Here is an 18,562-nt window from a genome sequence, read left to right as displayed (position 1 = left end):
CTTAAACCAAAGCCTAATCCAGAGCACGGCCCTAATTCTCTTCAATTCCCTGAAGGCTGAGAGAGGTGAGGAAGCTGCCCAAGAAAAGTTTGAGGCTAGCAGATGTTGGTTCATGAGGTTTAAGGAAAGAAACCATCTTCATCACATAAAAGTACAAGGTTAAGCAGCAAGTACTGATGTAGAAGCTGCAAAAAGTTATCCAGAAGATCTAGCTAAGATCATTAATGAAGGTGGCTACACTTAACAGATTTTCAGTGTAGACAACGCAGTGTTATATTTATAAGGAAGAAGATGCAGTCTAGAACTTTTATACCTAGAGAGGTCAGTGGCTTCAAAGCTTCAAGTGACAGGCTGACTCTATTAGGGGCTAATGCAGCTGGTGACTTTAAGTTGAAGCCGATGCTCATTGACCATTATGAAAACCCTAGGACCCTTAAGAATTATGCTAAAATCTACTCTGCCAGTGTTCTATAAATGGAATAACAAAACCTGGATGACAGCATGGTTTACTGAATATTTTAAGCCCACTGTTGAGACCTACTGCTCAGAAAAAGATTCCTTTCAAAATATTACTGATCATTGGCAATGCATTTGGTTGCCTAAGAGCTCTGTCAGAGATATATAACAAAATTGAATGTTTTCATGCCTGCTGATATAACATCCTTTCTGCAGCCCATGGATCAAGGAGTAATTTTGATTTTGATCTTCAAGACTTATTTAAGAAATATATTTCATAAGGCTGTAGCTGCTGAAGATAGTGATTCCTCTGATGGATCTGGGCAAAGTAAATTGAAAACCTTTTGGAAGGAATTCACCATTCTACATGCCAGTAAGAACATTTGTGATTCATGGGAAGAAGTCAAAATATCAACATTAACAAGAGTTTGGAGGATGATTCCAGCCTCATGGATGACTTTGAGGGGTTTAAGTCTTCAGTGGATGTAGTCACTACAGCTGTGGTAGAAATAGCAAGATAACTAGAATTAGAAGTTGAGCCTACAGATGTGACTGAATTGCTGGAATCTAACAACAAAAACTGAAGCACTGTAGCTTCCTATGAATGAGCAAAGAAAGTGGTTTCTTGAGACGGAATCTACTCCTGGTGAAGATGCTGTGAAGAGTATTGAAATGACAACAAAGGATTTAGAATATTATATATTACATAAACTTAATTGATAAAGCAGCAACAGGGTTTGAAAGAATTGATTTTAATTTTGAAAGAAGTTCTACAGGCTTCCCTGGTGGCACAGTGGTTGGGAGTCCGCCTGCTGATGCAGGGGATGCGGGTTCGTGCCCCGGGCCGAGAGGATCCCGCATGCTGCGGAGCGGCTGGGCCCGTGAGCCATGGCCGCTGGGCCTGCGCGTCCGGAGCCTGTGCTCCGCAACAGGGGAGGCCGCGGCAGTGAGAGGTCCGCGTACCGAAAAAAAAAAAGTTCTACTGCCGGTAAAATGCTATCAAACAGCATTGCATGCTACAGAGAAATCCTTCATGAAAGGAAGACTCAGTGTGGAACACTTCATTCTTGTCTTTTTTTTTTTTAACATCTTTATTGGAGTATAATTGCTTTACAATGTTGGGTTAGTTTCTGCTGTATAACAAAGTGAATCAGCTGTACATATATGTGTATCCCCATATCCCCTCCCTCTTGCTCTCCCTCCCACCCTGCCAATCCCACCGCTCTAGGTGGTCACAAAGCACGGAGCTGGTCTCCCTGTGCTATGCGTCTGCTTCCCACTAGCTATCTATTTTACATTTGGTAGTGTATGTATGTCAGTGCTACTCTCTCACTTCATCCCAGCTTCCCCTTCCCCCACCCAGTGCCCTCAAGGCTGTTCTCTACATCTGCGTCTTTATTCCTGCCCTGCCATTAGATTGATCAGTAGCACTTTCTGAAATTCCATACATATGCGTTAGCATGCAGTATTTGTTTTTCTCTTTCTGACTTACTTCATTCTGTGTGACAGATTCTAGGTCCATCCACCTCACTACAAATAACTCAATTTCATTTCATTTTATGGCTAAGTAATATTCCATTGTATATATGTGCCACGTCTTCTTTATCCAGTCATCTATTGATGGACACTTACGTTGCTTCCATGTCCTGGCTATTGTAAGTAGAGCTGCAGTGAACATTGTGGTACATGACTCTTTTTGAATTATGGTTTCTCAGGGTATATGCCCAGTAGTGGGATTGCTGGGTCATATGGTAGTTCTATTTTCAGTTTCTTCGGGAACCTCCATACTGTTCTCCATAGTGGCTGTATCAATTTACATTCCCACCAACAGTGCAAGAGGGTTCCCTTTTCTCCACACCTTCTCCAGCATTTATTGTTTGTAGGTTTTTTAATGATGCCCATTCTTACCGGCATGAGGTGATACCTCATTGTAGTTTTGATTTGCATTTCTCTGATGATTAGTGATGTTGAGCATCCTTTCATGTGTTTGATGGCAATCTGTATATCTTTGGAGAAATGTCTGTTTAGGTCTTCTGCCCATTTTTGGATGGGATTGTTTGTTTTGTCGATATTGAGCTGCATGAGCGGCTTGTGTATTTTGGAGATTAACCCTTTGTCAGTTGCTTTGTTTGCAAATATTTTCTCTGATTCTGAGGGTTGTCTTTTCATCTTGTTTATGGTTTCCTTTGCTGTGCAAAAGCTTTAAAGTTTCATTAGGTCTCATTTATTTATTTTTGTTTTTATTTCCATTTCTCTAGGAGATGGGTCAAAAGGATCTTGCTGTGATTTATGTCATAGAATGTTCTGCCTATGTTTTCCTCTAAGAGTTTTATAGTGTCTGGCCTTACATTTAGGTCTTTCATCCATTTTGAATTTATTTTTGTGTATGGTGTTAGGGAGTCTTCTAATTTCATTCTTTTACATACAGGTGTCCAGTTTCCCAGTACCACTTATTGAAGAGATTGTCTTTTCTCCATTGTATATTCTTGCCTTCTTTATCAAAGATAAGGTGACCGTATGTGTGTGGGTTTATTTCTGGGCTTTCTATCCTGTTGATCTATGTTTCTGTTTTTGTGCCAGTACTGTACTGTCTTGATTGCTGTAGCTTTGTAGTATCGTCTGAAGTCAGGGAGCCTGATTCCTCCAACTCTGTTTTTCTTTCTCAAGATTGCTTTGGCTGTTCGGGGTCTTTTGTGTTTCCATACAAATTGTGAAATTTTTTGTTCTAGTTCTGTGAAAAATGCCAGTGGTAGTTTGATAGGGATTGCATTGAATCTGTAGATTGCTTTGGGTGGTATAGTCATTTTCACAATGTAGATTCTTCCAATCCAAGAACATGGTATATCTCTCCATCTGTTTGTATCATCTTTAATTTCTTTCATCAGTGTCTTATAGTTTTCTGCATACAGGTCTTTTGTCTCCTTAGGTAGGTTTATTCGTAGGTATTTTATTCTTTTTGTTGCAGTGGTAAATGGGAGTGTTTCCTTAATTTCTCTTTCAGATTTTCCATCATTAGTGTATAGAAATACAAGAGATTTCTGTGCATTAATTTTGTATCCTGCTGCTTGACCAAATTTATTGATTAGCTCTAGTAGTTTTCTGGTTGCATCTTTAGGATTCTTTATGCATAGTATCATGTCATCTGCAAACAGTGACAGTTTTACTTCTTTTCTGATTTGGATTCCTTTTATTTTTTTTTCTTCCCTGATTGCTGTGGCTAAAACTTCGAAAATTATGTTGAATAATAGTGGTGAGAGTGGGCAACCTTGTCTTGTTCCTTATCTTAGTGGAAACGGTTTCAGTTTTTCACCCTTGAGAACGATGTTGGCTGTGGGCTTGTCATATATGGCCTTTATTATGTTGAGGTAAGTTCCCTCTATGCCTACTTTCTGGAGGGTTTTTCTCGTAAATTGGTGTTGAATTTTTTCGAAAGCTTTTTCTGCATCTATTGAGATGACCATATAGTTTTTCTCCTTCAATTTGTTAATATGGTGTATCACATTGATTGATTTGCGTATATTGAAGAATCCTTGCCTTCCTGGGGTAAACCCCACTTGATCATGGTGTATGATCCTTTTAATGTGCTGTTGGGTTCTGTTTGCTAGTATTTTGTTGAGGATTTTGGCATCGATGTTCATCAGTGATATTGGCCTGTAGTTTTCTTTTTTTGTGACGTGTTTGTCTGGTTTTGGTATTAGGGTGATGGTGGCCTTGCAAAATGAGTTTGGGAGTGTTCCTCCCTCTGCTATATTTTGGAAGAGTTTGAGAAAGATAGGTGTTAGCTCTTCTCTAAATGTTTGATAGAATTTGACTGTGAAGCGATCTGGTCCTGGGCTTTTGTTTGTTGGAAGATTTTTAATCACAGTCTCAGTTTTCAGTGCTTGTGATCGTTCTGTTTATATTTCCTGTTTCTTCCTGATTGATTCTCGGAAGGTTGTGCTTTTCTAAGAATTTGTCCATTTCTTCCAGGTTGTCCGTTTTATTGGCATAGAGTTGCTTGTAGTAATCTCTCATGATCCTTTGTATTTCTGCAGTGTCAGTTGTTACTTCTTTTTCATTTATAATTCTGTTGATTTGAGTCTTTCCCTTTTTTTCTTGATGAGTCTGGTTTCTCAATTTTGTTTATCTTCTCAAAGAACCAGCTTTTAGTTTTATTGATCTTTGCTATTGTTTCCTTCTTCTCTTTTTCATTTATTTCTGATCTGGTTTTTATGGTTTCTTTCCTTCTGCTTTCTTTTTTGTTCTTCTTTCTCTAATTGCTTTAGCTGTAATGTTAGGTTGTTTATTTGAGATTTTTCTTGTTTCTTGAGGTAAGATTGTATTGCTATAAACTTCCCTGTTAGAACTGCTTTTGCTGCATCCCATAGGTGTTGGGTCATCGTGTTTTCAGTTTCATTTGTTTCTAGGTATTTTTTGATTTCCTCAGTGATCTCTTGGTTATTTAGTAGTGTATTGCTTAGCCTCCATGTGTTTGTATTTTTTACAGATTTTTTTTCCTGAAATTGATATTTAGTCTCACAGCTCTGTGGTCGGAAAAGATACCTGACACGATTTCAGTTTTCTTACATGTAGCAAGACTTGATTTGTGACCCAAGATGTGATCTTTCCTGGAGAATGTTCCATGACCACTTGAGAAGTGTATTCTGTTGTTTTTGGATAGAATGTCCTATAAATATCAATTAAGTCCATCTTATTTAATGTGTCATTTAACGCTTGTGTTTCCTTATTTATTTTGATTTTGGATGATCTGTCGTTTGGTGAAAGTGGGGTGTTAAAGTCCTCTACTATTATTGTGTTACTGTCAATTTCCCCTTTTATGGCTGTTAGCATTTGCCATATGTATTGAGGTGCTCCTCTGTTGAGTGCATATTTACAATTGTTATATCTTCTTCTTGGATCGATCTCTTGATCATTATGTAGTGTCCTTTTTCTCTTATAATCATCTTTATTTTAAAGTCTGTTTTGTCTGATATGAGAATTACTACTCAAGCTTTCTTTTGATTTCCATTTTTTCAGTCTATATATGTCCCTACGTCTGTAGTGGGTCTCTTGTAGACAGCATATGTATGGATCTTGTTTTTGTATCCATTCAACCAGTCTGTGTCTTTTGGTTGGAGAATTTAATCCCTTTACATTTAAGGTAATAATTGATATGTATGTTCCTATTACCACTTTCTTAATTGTTTTGGGTTTGTTATTGTAGGTCTTTTTCTTCTCTTATGTTTCCTGCCTAGAGAAGTTCCATTAGCATTTATTATAAAACTGGTTTGGTGGTGCTAAAGGCTCTTAGCCTTTGCTTGTCTGTAAAGGTTTAATTTCTCTGTTGAATCTGAATGAGATCCTTGCTGGGTAGAGCAATCTTGGTTGTAGGTTTTTCCCTTTCATCACTTGAAATATGTCCTGCCACTCCTTTCTGGCTTGCAGAGTTTGTGCTGAAAGATCAGCTCTTAACCTTACGGGGATTCCCTTGTATGGTATTTGTTGCTTTTCTGTTGCTGCTTTTAATATTTTTTCTTCGTATTTAATTTTTGATAGTTTGAGTAATATGTGTCTTTGCATGTTTCTCCTTGGATTTGTCCTGTATGGGACTCTCTGTGCTTCCTGGACTTTAGTTTGACTGTTTTCTTTCCTGTATTAAGCAAGTTTTCAACTGTCATCTCTTCAAATATTTTCTCAGTCCCTTTCTTTTTCTCTTCTTCTTCTGGAACCCCTATAATTTGAATGTTGATGCGTTTACTGTTGTCCTAGAGGTCTTTGAGACTGTCCTCAGTTCTTTTCATTCTTTTTTTTACTCTGCTCTGCAGTAGGTATTTCCAATATTTTATCTTCCTGGTCACTTATCCATTCTTCTGCCTCAGTTATTCTCCTATTGATTCCTTCTAGAGGATTTTTAATTTCATTTATTGTGTGGTTCATCATTGTTTGTTTGCTCTTTTGTTCTTCTAGGTCCTTGTTAAACGTTTCTTGTATGTTCTCCATTCTATTTCCAAGATTTTGGATCATCTTTACTATCATTACGTGAATTCTTTTTCAGGTCGACTGCCTATTTCCTCTTCATTTGTTTGGTCTGGTGGGTTTTTACCTTGCTCCTTCATCTGCTGCATATTTCTCTGTTTTCTCATTTTGCTTATCTTACTGTGTTTGGAGTCTCCTTTTCACAGGCTGCAGGTTCGTAGTTCCTGTTGTTTTTGGTGTCTGTCCCCAGCGGCTAAGGTTGGTTCAGTGGGTTGTGTAGGCTTCCTGGTGGATGGGACTAGTGCCTGTGTTCTGGTGGATGAGGCTGGATGTTGTCTGTCTGGTGGGCAGGACCACGTCCACTGGTGTGTTTTGGGATGTCTGTGAACTTATTATGATTTTAGGCAGCCTCTTTGCTAATGGTTTGGGTTGTGTTCCTGTCTTGCTAGTTGTTTGGCTTGGGATGTCCAGCACTGGACTTCTCTGGTCTTTGAGTGGAGCTGGGTCTTAGCGTTGAGACAGAGATCTCTGGGAGAGCTCTTGCCGATTGATATTACGTGGGGTCAGGAGGTCCCTGGTGGACCAATGTCCTGAACTTGGCTCTCCCACCTCAGAGGCTCAGGCCTGAGTCGCGGCTGGAGCACCAAGATCCTGTCAGCCACACGGCTCAGAAGAAAAGGGAGAAAAAAATAAAATAAAATAAAGTTATTGAAATAAAAAATAAGTAAATATTATTAAAATTTAAAAAGTAATTTTAAAATAAGAGAGATGCCAAACGAATAAACAAGTCCACCAGTGATAATAAGCACTAAAAACTATACTAAGATAAGCATAAAAATCAGAAACTAGTCTGTCACATACAGCAAACCCCAAGTCTACAGTTGCTCCTAAAGTCCACGGCCTCAATTTTGGGAAGATTCCTTGTCTATTCAGGTATTCCGCAGATGCAGGGTACCTCAGGTTGTTTGTGGAGATTTAATCCACTGATCCTGAGGCTGCTGGGAGAGATTTCCCTTTCTCTCCTTTCTTTGCACAGCTCCTGGGGTTCAGCTTTGAATTTGGCCCCACTCTGTGTGTAGGTTGCCCTCTAGTGTCTGTTCTTTGCCCAGACAGGAGGGGGTTAAAGGAGCGGCTGATTAGGGGGCTCTGGCTCACTCAGGCTGGGAGGAGGGAGGGCTACGGTAGTTATAATTGGAATGTGGGGCAAGCCAGCGTGATGTTGCACCAGCCTGAGGCGCGCCATGCATTCTCCCGGGGAAGTTGTCCCTGGATCACGGGACCCTGGCAGTTGTGGGCTGCACAGGCTCCCAGGAGGGGAGGTGTGGATAGTGACCTGTGCTTGCACACAGGCTTTTTGGTGGCTGCAGCAGCAGCCTTAGCGTTTCATGCCTGTCTCTGATGTCCACGCTGATAGTCGTGGCTCATGCTGTTCTCTGGAGCTCATTTAGGCAGTGCTGTGAATCCCCTCTCCTCGTGCACCCCGAAACAATGGTCTCTTGCCTCTTAGGCAGTTCCAGACTTTTTCCCAGACTCCCTCCCAGCTAACTGTGGTGCACTAGCCCCCTTCAGGGTGTGTTCAGGCAGCCAACCCCAGTCCTCTCCCTGGGATCCGACCTCCAAAGCCCGAGCCTCAGCTCCCAGCCTGGTCGGCACCGATCCTCTGTGCGGGAATCTCTCCACTTTGCCATCTGCACCCCTCTTGCTGTGTCCTCCTCCGTGGCTCCAAAGCTTCCCCACCACCCTTACCCCAGTCTTCGCTCGCGAAGGGGCTTTGTAGTGTGTGGAACCCTTTCCTCCTTCACGGCTCCCTCCCACTGGTGCAGGTCCCGTCCCTATTCTTCTGTCTCTGTTTTTTCTTTTGCCGTACCCAGGTACTTGGGGAGTTTCTTGCCTTTTGGGAAGTCAGAGGTCTTCTGCCAGCGTTCAGTAGGTGTTCTGTAGGAGCTGTTCCACATGTAGATATAGTTTGATGTATTTGTGCGGTGGAAGGTGATCTCCACGTCTTACTCCTCCGCCATCTTGAAGGTCCTCCATCCATTGTTGTCTTATTTTAAGAAATCGCCACAGCCACCCCAACCTTCAGCAACCACCACCCTGATCAGTCAGCAGCCATCAACCTTGAGGCAAGACCCTCCACCAGCAAAAAGATTATGACTCGCTGAAGGCTCAACTGATGGTTAGCTTTTATTTAGCAACAAAGTATTTTTAAATTATAAGGTACGTACTTTTTTTTAAGACATCATGCTATTGGACACTTAGTAGACTACAGTATAGTGTAAACGTAACTCTTATATGCGCTGGGAAACCAAAAAATTCATGTGATTTGCTCTGTTGTGGTATTCACTTTATTGTGGTGGTCTGGAACTGAACCCCCAGTATCTCCAAGGTATGCCTTTACTCATATAATGAAGCTGATTCTCCTTAAGTGAATAAAAACTAGTTTAGAATATGTTTATAAAATGGGTATAACTTGCATTTCACAAGAATTAAACTTTAGAAAATCCATGGGCACAGCTCAGTATGAACATTTAATATTAATATTCTAATTGAACTCATTAGAATTTGATAAATGTCAGGTTCTTTAATACTTAAAATTCTAAACTATGCTTTTCATTTTGAGTGATCTAAGGAATGTATTTTACAGCGTCAACCCTACTTTAAAATTGAGACAATCCAGAACTACAGGGAAAAAAAGAGAAATTGTACAAAGTGACATGACCATTACTGTGAGAGTGTTTTCATGGTTTACATCCACAGTTAAGTGTTTTTCTCTAAAATTTTAAACTTCATTATTCTTAAATGCCTTGTGTTATTGTTAGGTTTATGAACCAGTGTATCAATTTTGTACATGTATGACTTAAGAGCCCATGGGTCTCAAATGATAAAAGTGTACTCTTTTTCATCCTTGTCTTGGGTGTGTAACTATGATTTCAAATGTAAAACTTTCCCAAGAGTTACTTATGTGTCAATGCAGATAACTAGGTCTCCATTTTATGAAAGCTTGTGTAATTCAAAGCTATAGATGAGGGGTTGTCTCTTTTGGAACTGTTAGCATTTTGGGCTGTGTCATTCTTTGCTATGGAGCAGTTGTGTGCATTACAGGATGTTAACAACACCCTGTCTCTGCTAACAGATTGCAGAATACCCCTTCCGCACAACTGTGAAACCAGAAAGTATCACTAATTGCCAAACGTTGTCACCCGGGGAACAAGATTTTTTCATTTGAGAACTGTTGTTAGATAAAGGAATTGTAAAATGAATTTTATCATTATACACTCAACTCCTAATTTTGACAGGAATAAAATTGGTCCATTTCAGTGTCAGATATGTTCTCTTCTTTTGAACATTATCAGATCAAGGCACTAAATATTTAGTAGGTGGTCAGAAAGAAGCTGAAGAGAGAAAATAGGGTGGCCGTGTGGCAGAGAAGATTTAAATGATGAAACTGGGTAGATGAACTGTTCAATTGCTAGTACAATGCTTAGGGTGTGGTAGGTACTCAAATCCCGGTGTTTGAACATCTCGGAATTCCCTAGCGGCCCAGTGGTTAGGACTCTGCACTTTCTGGTTGGGGAACTAAGATCCTGCATGCTGCACTGTGCGGCCCAAAAAAAAAAAAAAAAAAAAAACCTCATTATCTGGGATCTCTTAAATTGAGCAGTGCCTTTTTTTCGCACATATTGCGAAAGATAACTTGGAGGGCTCACCACTTTGTTCTGTGTACAAATAGATTAGGTTTCTTTGGAATTAATATTGTTTGAAAGCTTTAAGTGGCCAGAATGTACAGATTGTTCCTAGGTTGTTCAGTGACGCAGCCAGGTTGCTTGAGAGACTTAGAAATAAAGGTCTTTAATCAGCTGATGAATTGATAAGCTCCTAGGTTTTGTTGTTATTTATTTTTTTATAACTCGTATACTTCTCTTTATAGCAAGAGTTTTTTCTATTGTAAGCTATCCTTGGGGCTCTTTTTATACATCTTACACATTCCTTATGCCCCCAAATAGTTGCAACAACAGGAAAGTAGCCTACCACAAGGGGTGTAGAGAAGTGGATTTTCAAAGTGTTCAGTTTACTGGTGCTCAGCGTTAATTGTTAGCATTGCACAGATTGCACAAGTGAGAAAAGAGGTTTAAGAAGGGGAAGATTTTATTCAGTTACAAGCAGAATGCAGGAATTCTTGTTTCTGACTAACTTAATGCATTCTACTCTTTAAATCTAAATTTAAAAATTCTGATACTGCTTTTGAACATTCCATCTGATTCAGTCTTAAAATAGGTATAAAATTCTGTTAAAAATAGAATTTCATGGCTCTTGCCTCAGAATAAATTTTGGCCTAAAATGACTCATGGAATTTTGGATAATTCTTTCTCTGGATCCTTCTTATTTAGGCTTACTGTCTTGTTTTTTACTGTTGTAAGTGACCCACTCCGTTGAAACTGAGTAACCAAGAGTTTTCATTGCCAGCATGAGATTCCCTGAAGTTGTACATCACTTAGATATAGAGATCTTTGTTAATGTTGCCAGTTTTGTTTTTTTTTTTTCACCAGTTTTTCTGTATAGTTTGGGAGGCAGTGCTCAGATTCTTCTCTCAGAAGAGATAGGTAAGTAGTGGCTGCTTGGCAAGACGAGTAGTTTAGCCTCCACCAAAGCCACTGCCCTGGCTCTGGCAAGCCAAGCTCGGCCAACCCAAAGGGACTGCAGGCCTTCTGGGTCTGGCTGTCTTTACTGAGGTGGGGCCTATTGGTGAGTCAGCCAAACAGAGAAATTCTGAAGACTGTCTTGAGAGATAGGAGTTGAGCAAAGGGGAGAGGGTCTGAGGTGCCTAGGAAAGATGTTAATTTCTTTGGTAGGGTGATTGATGCAATGACAGGTCGGGCAGTCCTGGGAGAGGCTGCAGCATTGAGAGAGAGCTGTTCATAGGGTCTTAGAAGAGGGCAAAGTGGGAGAGCTAGTGGGCAGAAACTGCTTAAACTCAGGGTGTTGTCATTGTGGCCTAAAGGTTGGAGATTATTCTGGAATGTAGTCGTCCCTTAGTGTCCTATAATCTCAACAAACCACAGAGTAATGAAACATGGAAAGAGAAAAAGAACTAAAAAGAAAATCATAAAAAGAATTAGAAAGTTAAGAGGAAACTTTAAAAACAACAACAACAGGGCTTCCCTGGTGGCGCAGTGGTTGAGAGTCCGCCTGCCACCTGCAGCCTGCTGATGCAGGGGACACGGGTTCGTGCCCCGGTCCGGGAAGATCCCACATGCCGCGGAGTGGCTGGGCCCCGTGAGCCACGGCCGCTGAGCCTGAGTGTCTGGAGCCTGTGCTCCGCAACGGGAGAGGCCACAACAGTGAGAGGCCGCGTACCGCAAAAAAAAACAACAACAACAACAACAAAACCACCAAAGAAACATAGGGTAGGATAAAAGAAAAGGAAATAGTTGCATTAAACCCTTTAAAATAACCCTATGAAATAGAATGAGAGGTAAAATAAGTGATATTTAAAATAAAAAGACAGAAAAAACTAGCTAAATGGAAAAATATGAATCTAGAAATGAAGATAATAGAAGATAATTTTTAAATAGAGTTGTGAATATAAAAATAAAAATTTAAAAGACCATTACAGCATTCTGTATTTTTTTCTTACAGCATTTGTCACAATTGTAATTTAATAATGGTTAGCATGAGTATTTGTTTAATGTATGTCTCCTCTCCTGGTTTGTAAGCTTCATCCTAACAGCAACTGTGTCTTTCTTGTCTACTGCAGTATTTTCAGGGCCTAGCAGTGTGCTAGCAACATAGGTATACAGCAGATTCTTTTTGAGTTAGAATAAAAAAGTATAGAAAATATTAATTTTCCTTAGAAGTTTTGTTATGTGAAATTAGAATTTAAGGTAAGGGACTAAAGAAAAAGAGGCTTTTAAAAAGAGGGTAAGCTGAAGTAGGCTAGGAAATAATACAAAACAATTAGCAAATGTCTCAGCAATAAGAAATTCTTGATAATGTTGAGTTTCCTGAGTTTCTTATGAAACATCAGTAATATGATGACAAAAGCAAATGTGAGAGAAAATAAGACAGGGAACCCAACTCTGTCATCTCCTCCCCTCACCCCTCTCTGTGAGAGAGCTCCTGGGACTGAGGTCCTTTTGGTCCATCTTTTGGCTTTTCCCCTTGGAGGTAGTGCTCTTGTAGGCCCCCCTTTTTTACTGAGGTGAAATTCACATAACAAAATTAACCTTTCAAAGCGAACAGTTCATATAGTACGTTCATAATGTTGTATAACCGTCACCATTATCTAATTCCATTTTCATCACCCCAGAATGAAACCTGCAACCCTTAAATAGTTGTTTCCATTCCCCCTCCCCCCATCCCGTGGCAAACACCAACCTGCCTTTTGTCTTTATGGGTTGTCCCTGGCCTCTTTTTACTTTTTAATTTAATTTATTTAAAGTCTTTATTGGATTTGTTACAATATTGCTTCAGTTTTATGTTTTGGTCCTTCAGCCGCTAGGAATGTGGGATCTTAGCTCTCTGACCCAGGATCAGACCTGCACGCCCTGCATTGGAAGGCGAAGTCTTAACCACTGGACTGCCAGGGAAGTCCCACGTGGCCTCTCTTTAAACTGGATCTATTTGAGAGGGATGTGCTATGGCCAAAAAGAAATTATTTGGCTTTAAAGGCCTAGGTAGTACTGGGACTCAGAGCTACATCTCTTTAAAATATAAATTTATTTCTTTAATAGCATTTTCAAAGACTTCGTAAGCGTACATGGTAGTTATGTGTCTATTTTATTTTAAACTTCATAATTCTCTTAATTCTTTAGCTTTCTATCTTAAAGCTATATAAAATATAATAATTACATTGACGGTTACCTATACTACACTAGTAATCAGATATTTATATATAATTTGCACGTGTAGCGTTTGTGTCTCTCTACATTAAAACAGGATTTCAACCACTGACCTTCTGGAGTGGGTAATTCTTTGTTGTGGGGGCTGTTCTGTGCACTGTAGAATGCTTTAGCAACATCTTGGCTTAGGTGCCAGTAGCACCCCTCCACCCTTCCAAGCTGTGACAACTAAAAATGTCTCCAGACATTGCAGACTATCCCTTCAGGGGCAAAATCACCCCTGGTTGACAGCCACTGCATTAGAATCATTCCCCTTGAGAATTTGGCTTTCTCTTTACTAGAAAGAGACTTTATTTGTTAAAAATAATCCTCCTAGAGTTATAGAGGAGAATTGCAAAATCACCCAAGAAGCTTAGTCATTCATTGGTTTTTATAATTGTTCCCAAAACTGCTTTAAATTTTTATTTTAGTTTTTAATGTTGATTTTTGGCAATACTCTCCTTGCTGATTATGTAAAGGTCATTTCTTGTTTGGCTATGTTATGCTGAAGGAATTCAACTTGATTGCCTAATAGGAAGTAATTTCATGGAAAAAGTAAATACAGCCATCTGAGTTTTTCAGAAATACTTGAAACATTAAAACTATTAAAGTACAGTGAATAAAGCATTCAGCAATTGAAGAAAAGGAGAATTTTTTTTAACACAAACTTTCCTACTTTGATGTCAGAAGAACTTAAGACAACCATGTTCTACTATTACCACTGAACTTATTGATAATAAAGTAAATTCTCCCTTTTTGTGCTTCTTGCCTCTGCCCTAAAAGTTCTGTTTTCTCAGAGTGTAAAGACTCTTTGGCCAATACTTAAATCTTGTTATTTCTCAGTGATCAATGTTAAATGAATTAAATTTTAAAAGGAATATTTGATTTGATTTAAAATTTATCTCAAAATAAGTTTGTAGCCTACAAAATATTATAATTCTAATTATAGATTCCCTGTAGACTTGAAAGTGACAGTTTTTAAGGATTGTCCTGCTACAAGCTAGTTTGCTAGCTAGTTTGTGATTTTACCTGTAACTAGTTAAGTATAACTTGGGACAAAACTTTGGGGAAAAGAAGATGGGAGGGATGATGGAAGCTAGTCAAAAGAGGGGAAATTCAATGTAATAGTATTAGGTGTTATCAGTTAAGTAGTAGGGTTGAGAGATGGCATCTCAACTGGCTTTTTCCTGGGCATAAATTATTTAATAAGGTCGTGGGAAGAAAGAAAATCCCACAAAGTAGAGCCTTGGCTGCTTCTCTGCATAGTAAAATTCAGTTTCAGTAAATTCTCTTTCCAGTGCATGGACGAAGGAGATGAAGGCCATCCCTCTATAATTTTTTGTACCTAAAGTTTTCCTTAGTATAGATGTGGATAGAGGTGTTATTAACATAATATGCTTTTTATAAGAATGCTGTGCTATAGCAGCTTCTATCTCCCATATGTGCTTGGAATGTATCTAATACATTCTTATCATTTTACTTATTTAGGGACTACGTTAGGAGTGAACTGGAGTCCGCCTATGAAGGACCAATGTATTTAGAACCTCTCTCCATGAATCGGTTTACCACAGCCTTAATAGGTAAGTATTATAAAAGAATTAAAAGTGTACGTAGGAACCAACCAATCTTAATTACTATTTTCTAAAATTGGTTCATACTTAATACAAAAAACTGGAAAACTCAAAAGTTATTCATGATGACTTTCAAAACATAGCCATTGTTAAATGTTAGTCTTTTTCTTTCATACATAGGTGTTTCTTATTTTACATGTTTATGATCACATATAGCCTGTAGTTGTTTGTGTTTTTTTAAGGGTAATGTAAGTATTTGGGAAGATTAATTTTAAAATAAAGCTAATAATTACTTTGTAAGATTAAAATGAAATACGTAATGTCTTAGTATTGTTTACTGTTGTTGAAAGCCATTATCCTATAGTCAAAAATAAAGTGCCAGAAACATCAAGAACTTGAGACATGATTGAAATATTCAGGTAGCAGAATGCTTAAAACAGAAGTGTTGGCTAGGACCCCAAAACAATATAGATACAGTCCAAAGTGAAATACTAGACCCTACCATGCCAAAGTTGCAAAAAACAAAGTGAGAGAAAACCTCTCACTGTTGTGGCCTCTCCCGTTGCGGAGAACAGGCTCTGGACGCACAGGCTCAGCGGCCATGGCTCACGGGCCCAGCCGCTCCGCGGCATGTGGGATCTTCCCAGACCAGGGCACGAACCCGTGTCCCCTGCATCGGCAGGCGGACTCTCAACCACTGCGCCACCAGGGAAGCCCATAGTATGTAATTCTTAAATTCACCCATGTAGAGGGTGTTAAGAGGTTGAATGTTGGGATTTGAAGGAGGATTTCTTTAGGGAGCTGTTTTCTCTAAAATACCTGCTGGGCCCTTCTCATTTAGAGAATTTAGTGGTAGACCATTTGGAGACACATATTTTTTTGTGGCTTAGTGGGGATACTACAGACTGGTGTCCAACCTAGGCCTGCAATATCTAAAGCTACACCATCCAAAACAAGCCACATGTGGCTTGTGAGCCCTTGAAATGTGACTAGTCCAAATTAAAATATACTGTCGTGTAAAACACATCCAATTTCTCAAACGTAGTACAAAAACGATGTAGACTGTCTTGTTAATTTTTTAATATAGATTGAATGTCTATGTGATAATATTTGGGAAATATTAGATTAAATAAAATATATTATTAATTAATTTTACTTTTTTTTTACCTTTATAAAATGATGCTACCAGAATATTAAACATTATATATATGGCTTGTATTATAATTCTAGTCTGATATAAAGGCCAGCACTGGGCTGGCTGGCTGGCTGTTGAGTTTCTGACCATGGAGTGAAAATGTCTTGAGAGGTTCTCCTGTATCATCTAATCTGTGTAGGCAAAGAATGTTAGTTTACTATGGACTAGATGAGGGCCCCAAGAGTCAATGGAATTTTCTTAGGTCCTCCCAAGACGGCCCTTAAAAAGGATGAGAAGACTCCAACAGGGATTGAATTTAAGGAGCTGAGGAAAGAACCAAAAACAGCCAGAGGAGGGTACATAACAAGCATCAAGGGTACTGCAGATGAGAGATCCACAGTGATGGGAACAATCAGAAGAATCCTTAAAAGTGCCCAGGAGAAAGGAGATCCATTTTAAATACGCCAACTGTAGGGAGCACCAATACCATACCATTGTAAGAACATAGTTCAGTAAGAATTTTCTACTTCCCTCCCTCTCCTTCCCTGCCTGCTTCAGTCGTGAGTAAGTCAGGAAAAGTGTGAGATTGTGCTGGCAGAGAAAGAGGAAGAAGATTGCCTTAACCTCTCTACTCCCTCTCACAATTGCAGGTTTTCTGTTATGCCGTAGGAGGCCTCAGCTGGAATAAAGGAAAACTCTCAACTTTAAATCAGTTTCAAAGTTTTGTTTGTTATTAGATTGAGATTAGATTAGATTAGATTAGATTGTATAACCTGTGCTAGATTAGAAAAGGTATGGGACTTGCCTTAGGGGCAGGAGAACACTCAGTTCACAGAGTGGCTTTTAAGACAGTAGGACACAAAAATAATGTTGCTTTATGGCTATATCCCATGAATTGGTATATTCAGTAGTGGTGACATCCAAGTATGAAAATATTTGCTAGGTTAGAAAACTCATAAAGTGTTCTCTTTTATTCTATAATGGACGCAATTTAGTATAAATCTGTATATTTCCTTAAATTTTTCCTATCAGTGGTTATGATAGTGTGTTTACTCAACTAAGATTCAATTAATTGGAAATAAAACAAAATCCGTAAACTATTAAGTAGCAATTTTCTTTAGACTTTGATTTTAAAGTAACTTTCTACTCCTTTTCTTCCATTTCACTAATGAACTTTTAATGAAAAATTAAGTAATTTGAATATGCCATCATTTCTTAGGATTACAGACTTCTTGGAGATAGTTCTTACAGTGGAATTCTGAAATCCAAAGAGTACATTGTGATTTTGATTTATTCAGAATTGTCAGTTGGAATAGGCATGTCAAGTTAAACAACTTCCTTTTCTCCTGGAGCTATAGGAAAGATTTCCACTAACAGTATGACTCCTTCCTTCTTTCACCTAAATAAGAGGAGTAGTCTTCTCTTAAAGAGAATCACAGCATATGAGTCATAGTCTTCTGTGAAAGAAGATAAATTAAATGAAGCCTGTAACCCCAGAGCTGAACACCGAATGTGCTGTCCTAGACTTATGGGAATTTTCAGAGCTTAAAGGAAGTTTACAGCATGCTGAACAAGGAAATTTTTTTTTTTTTAAGAAGAAAAAAGAGAATTTTATTTGAGCCAAACTGACGATTATAACACAGGGAGCAGATTCTCAGAAAGCTCTGAGAATTTGAAAAAGGAAATTTAAATATCATAGCTGTGAGTACAGTGAAAGTAAGACATACCAGAATGAAAATTCCTAATCATTCCTAACATTAAAGCATTTCCTCTGAGTATTTTATTTCTTTCAGAGTTTTAGCTAATTTTTTAATCAAAGAAATATACTTACTTTTAAAACTCAAGAAATACCACAATTTTATGATGAAAATCGGTTTTCTCCTGTACCACTCCTCTCTACTCTCAGGTATCATTCCGCAGAGGCCTTTCTCCTTTCAACTCACCTAACTTTTCCCTGCTGTTTTCTCTTTTGTCCCCTTCTGGAAATTCTCTTAATTGGTAAGGTTCCTCCCACATTGAGCCCCTAATTTTCTTACTGTTCCATTTTCCTTTCTCTCTCTCTCTGTCTCTCTCTTTGTTTTACTTTCTGAGATTTCCCAACTTTATCTTACAACCCTTTTGTTGTTATATATTTTAATATCCTGGAGTTTGTTTTCTTTTTATTGTGACAGTCTTTTAAATTTCTTAGATATATTATTTACTTTGAAGCTTTCTTTTTTTTTTTTTATGGTACGTGGGCCTCTCACTGCTGTGGCCTCTCCCGTTGCGGAGCACAGGCTCAGTGGCCGTGGCTCACGGGCCTAGCCACTCCACAGCATATGGGATCCTCCCGGACCGGGGCACGAAGCCGTGTCCCCTGCATCGGCAGACGGACTCTCAACCACTGTGCCACCAGGGAAGCCCCTGAAGCTTTCTTTTGTTCCTTGCGTTCTCTCCATTTGTTTTGGTCTTTGCCTTACCTGGGACAGCAGTATTTCTTAAGCCTGGATTAGAATCACCTGGTTATATTACATAAAAAATTATAAATACTGATGCCTAGACCCCATATGAGGCTGATAAACTGTAAG

General features: G+C 39.0%; 1 protein-coding gene across 3 annotated transcripts in view; it reads left to right on the top strand.

Moving 5' to 3' along the window:
• The window catches only part of RNF145 (ring finger protein 145), a 65,432-nt gene that overhangs the window by 21,196 nt on the left and 25,674 nt on the right, over positions 1-18,562 (top strand). For all 3 annotated transcript variants that reach the window (XM_030841253.3, XM_060296556.2, XM_030841257.3), the window contains exon 4: positions 14,778-14,869. In XM_030841253.3, coding sequence (XP_030697113.2) covers positions 14,778-14,869 — 92 coding nt within the window. The remainder of the gene's footprint in view (positions 1-14,777; positions 14,870-18,562) is intronic.

Source organism: Globicephala melas, chromosome 3 (genome assembly GCF_963455315.2).
Source record: "Globicephala melas chromosome 3, mGloMel1.2, whole genome shotgun sequence".
NCBI lineage: Eukaryota > Metazoa > Chordata > Mammalia > Artiodactyla > Delphinidae > Globicephala > Globicephala melas.
The sequence above is the reverse complement of the archived record's forward strand: the minus strand, read 5'-3'. Positions and strand labels throughout refer to the sequence as shown.